Source organism: Neophocaena asiaeorientalis, unplaced genomic scaffold, assembly GCF_003031525.2.
Source record: "Neophocaena asiaeorientalis asiaeorientalis breed wild unplaced genomic scaffold, Neophocaena_asiaeorientalis_V1.1 scaffold85, whole genome shotgun sequence".
Taxonomy (NCBI): domain Eukaryota; kingdom Metazoa; phylum Chordata; class Mammalia; order Artiodactyla; family Phocoenidae; genus Neophocaena; species Neophocaena asiaeorientalis.
Window position 1 is genome coordinate 6814508 of NW_020174301.1, and position 4095 is coordinate 6818602.

At 47.4% G+C, this 4095-nt stretch overlaps 1 protein-coding gene across 1 annotated transcript in view; it reads right to left on the minus strand.

Moving 5' to 3' along the window:
* The window catches only part of SPMIP5 (sperm microtubule inner protein 5), a 4275-nt gene extending 259 nt beyond the window's left edge, over positions 1-4016 (minus strand). Inside the window, 4 exon segments of the mRNA XM_024755914.1 lie at positions 3-27; positions 1451-1531; positions 1534-1668; positions 3965-4016. Coding sequence (XP_024611682.1) covers positions 3-27; positions 1451-1531; positions 1534-1668; positions 3965-4016 — 293 coding nt within the window.
* Positions 4017-4095: the final 79 nt, after the last annotated feature.

Genomic DNA, 4095 nt, shown 5'->3' on the forward strand with positions numbered 1-4095 from the left:
GAAGAGGTTTCGTTATGTATTTGCATTCTGTAAAAAGATGCCGTGCTTCCTGAGGGCTTTGAGAAGCCACACAGTGGGCGATGCTCCTAAGCTAGCTGGCACCCCAACAATCAGCCCCAGGGGAAGCATTAGGCCCCTAGACGTGATGAGGGCAGCTACCAATGGTTGGTGGATGCTGCGTGCCAGCACCTTGGTAGGGCTTTGCATAGGCTCTCATTTTATTCTCTTACAAACCATAAGGAGTTGGTGCCATTATTACCTACACTTTGTGGAGAAGGACACTGAGACCTCAGAGAGGTTAAGAAAAAAAAGTCTTGGCCAAGGTCACATAGCAAGGAAGGGATAGGGCCAGGATTCAAACCCAGGTCTCTCTGATTCCCAAGTTCTTGCTCTTAAACAGATCCCACTCTTTTCTCAGACTAAATACAAAAGAAAAAAAGCTTCAGACAGCGCTCTTTGACCATCTGAATAAGGGAATCAAGAGAAGCACGCAGGTCAGGAGAAAGCACAGCAGACTCGGCTCTAGCTGCCCGGCTGGCTGCCCTTTAGCAATTTCACATTTGTGAGATGTAAGATAACTGCCCTTCAGTTGCTGTAAGAATTGAATTAGGCCACTGAGTCCCAGAACCTAAAAGCTGGAAGGCACCCTAGGGAGTGTCCAGTCCATCCTTCCCTGCCTTGGATGAAGGAACTGTAGCCCAGAGAGGGGAAGCAACCTGCCCTAGGTCACATAGCAAATACTCATGGAGCTGGGCTAAATCCCAACTCTTAGGCAGATGTTCCTTGTAATGACTTGGAAATTTTTAAAAGCACGCCAAACATGTGAGTCAGCGTGGGTTCTTGAAAAGTCCCCGGTTACAGTAATAATAATAAAGACAATCAGTCCATTACTTTTCTTATAGGCCTTTAGGCCTTAAAAATAGTCTAGGACAAATCACGGTTGTGATTATTAACATTATACAATCATACTGTCAGTTGTTTTTGTCACTGTTATTGTGACTGTTATTCAGTGTAAAACCCCTTCCCGCCCAGCCAGCACCTGAAGGAGCTGGGTTCGAACCGAGGTCTGACCTCAGACAAGGGACACTGCTCTAAAGTGGGAATAATAGCATCGACTTCATAGGGTCATCGTGGGTGGTTAATGAAATAACGGTAGCCGGCACAGAGAAAGCAACTAAAAGCGGTACCTACTGAGACAACAGCTGCTCTCTGAACCTCTGTGATGATTGCCCAGGGAGCTTAGTACCTAGCACCCTCCTCCCCACCTGTCTCCCTCTGCCCCGGAAATGTTTCTTTCTCCTTTTAAGAAACTGAGCCTCTCCATTTTGCACGGACACCTGGGGACCTGGAACTGTGCTGGACCCAGTGCCCTCAGTCGCAGCTCAGCAAGACGGCCAGGCCCTGTGCTTGGGCCCAGGGTGAAGGGGGACTGGTTTCTGGGAGCCGGTACCGCGACTCAAGGGGCGGTACCGCCGGTAATACTGGTGCAGGGTCCGCAGGACCGTCTCCTCTGAGCAGACGGGCTTTAGTTCGGGGCATTGGCCACTGTGCAGCGCAAGTCCTCCAGCTGGTCTTTACTCCGCTGTGTGTTCTCCTGGAAGATTTTCAGACAGTGGGACATGTCGTCCTCACTGGAGGTGCCCTGGCAGCTAAGGTAGGGCACGAAGCCTGCAAGAGCCGATCACGACCTTCAGCGAGGGATTCAGAACCTGCCCAAACCCCCAGAATCTTAGCCCACCCCTTGCTGTTTCTTCCTTGGCCGACAGCACTGCATTTTCCCAAAGGCCATTAATACAAGCCACGCTGTTGTTTCCACTGTGGCCGGGCCCTCCCAAGGCCATGAAAAACTGACCTTGGAGCAGGGAGGGAAGGCCCGTTTCAACAAAGGCAATGACAGTAATATTCTTTGATAGCAAAGCCCCTGATGTCAGCCCAAATGGCAAATGGGGAAAGCATTTAATGGACCAAAATGTTAGTCAAAGGAGTAATTGAAATTATTCATCTTTTTAGAGGGAGAGCTTATTTTCTTTAACACTTCCCAAATGCAATTGGGGATCTTTTCTGTCGGACCACCGGGAAATTGCGGGCTTATTAAAAGCAGAGACCTATTACACAAAAAGGTAAATTCATTATCTGTGAGACCCACCCCGAGCACAATTTTTCGCCATTTCCCACAAAATAACATGTAATCATTACAATTAGTATGGGTAAAACACAACTATTTATTTAAATTGGATGCTGAATCCTAAGTACTATGATGCTGCCATAATAAGACCAGTTTTTAAAAGAACAAAGGGGGAAAAACTGGTTAAGACTTGGCTTTAAACTGTCAATAAATAAAAAAGTAAATCCCATTATTGAAGCCCACCATTTTTGCCCTTGTCCCCAGGGCCAGAAAACCTGGCCCCAGAGTTGACGGCAGCAACCCTCACCCTGTGTGCCTGCAAGAAACCTCCTCTGGAAGAATCCAATTACTAAACTGCTCTTGACAGTGTTGAAGTCTTCCACCCACTATCCAGTCTCCCCAGTTTTGGGACAATTAAAAGATACCCTAACATCATGGGGGAGATCGTAGACACCCAGGGGCCCTGTCACAGAGGTTTTTCTCCATCAGGGTCTACTTTGATCTGCATAGATTTTACCTGATTGCGTATATGCACACACACACATAGGAATACAAGCTACCCTTACTGAGTCTTGCTAAGGGCCAAGATATTTTAAATAGGCTATGTGTGCTGGCTCCTTTAATCCTCACAACAGTCTTATGAGGAATCTATCCCTACTCCATGTAATGGGTTGAATTGATAGACCTATCCAAGTCCTAACCTCTGGTACCTGTGAATGTGAACTTATCTGGAAATAGGGTCTTTGCAGACGTAACTAAGGATTTGGAAATGAGATCATCATGGATTTAGGGTGGGCTCCAGTGCCTGGTGTCCTCATAAGAAAAAGGAGAGGGAGATTTGAGACACACAGACACAGAGACACTGAGCAGAAGGCCACATGAAGAGCCATGTGAAGATGGGGACAGAGACCGGAGTGATGCTGCCACAAACCAAGGACACCAGGGGCCATCAGAGAGAGCACGGCCCTGCCAACATCTTGATTTCAGACTCTGGGCCTCTAGAACTGTGAAAGAATAGACATCTGTTGTTTTACACAGCAGCCCTAGGAAACTAATACAACCATTTAATAGAACTTTCTACTTACCATAGAGAGGTAAGTAACTTACTTACAATCACATAGATAATGGCCAGGGAGAGATTGGAATCTCAGTTTATTAGAATCCAAAGCCTATTCTCTTAACCAACCAGTAGGACAAGGGTGAGGATGGGCAACCTTGGAATATTCTCCATGCCTCTCCCCACCGAGAATACCTATATGTGAGAGCAGAGGGCCTATGGGGACCACCAGGTTTGTTACCCACAGGGATGTGACTTAGTAAATTCTCGGAAGCCTGAGGAGGAAAAGCCTTTAGGTAGAGTGACCAGTTGTCCTGGTCTGCCAACAACTGAGGGGTTTCCTGGGATGTAGGACTTTTAGTGCTAAAACTGGGACCATTCCCGGCAAACCAAAAAAGTTGGTCACCATTCCTCTAGGGGACACAGGAAGAAAAGGGACCATAAGGACGGCCCTAGTTCATGAGAACAGCACAACTTGGGAAGGAGGACAGAGCCTCAGCTTATTCATTGTGTCTATCCTGGTCCAAATGTATATAACAGACATTAATTAAGCGCTTCTTACATACCAGGCCATGTCCTGGGAGATCTGCCTAGATTATATCTCCCCACTTATCAGAACCCAGTTATCTGCCATCTTCAGCAATGAAACACTTTCAGCAAGTTTCTTAAAAGCTAAAGTGCCTGTACTGGTCCAATAAGCCGGTCGGACATGGACAGTGCTGCAAGGCAGGGACAGCGATCAGGACCATGGTCCCCCTGCAGGGCACATCACCACTTATCACTGTAGCCTGGTGTGATTGGCAGGTGTCTCATGAAGGTCTTGGAAGACTCCATGATTTTGCTCTCTGTTAATGAAGGGAAGTCCTTGCCTGGAGAACTCACTGCGCATGTGCTAGAGCCCTTGGGCGTCAAT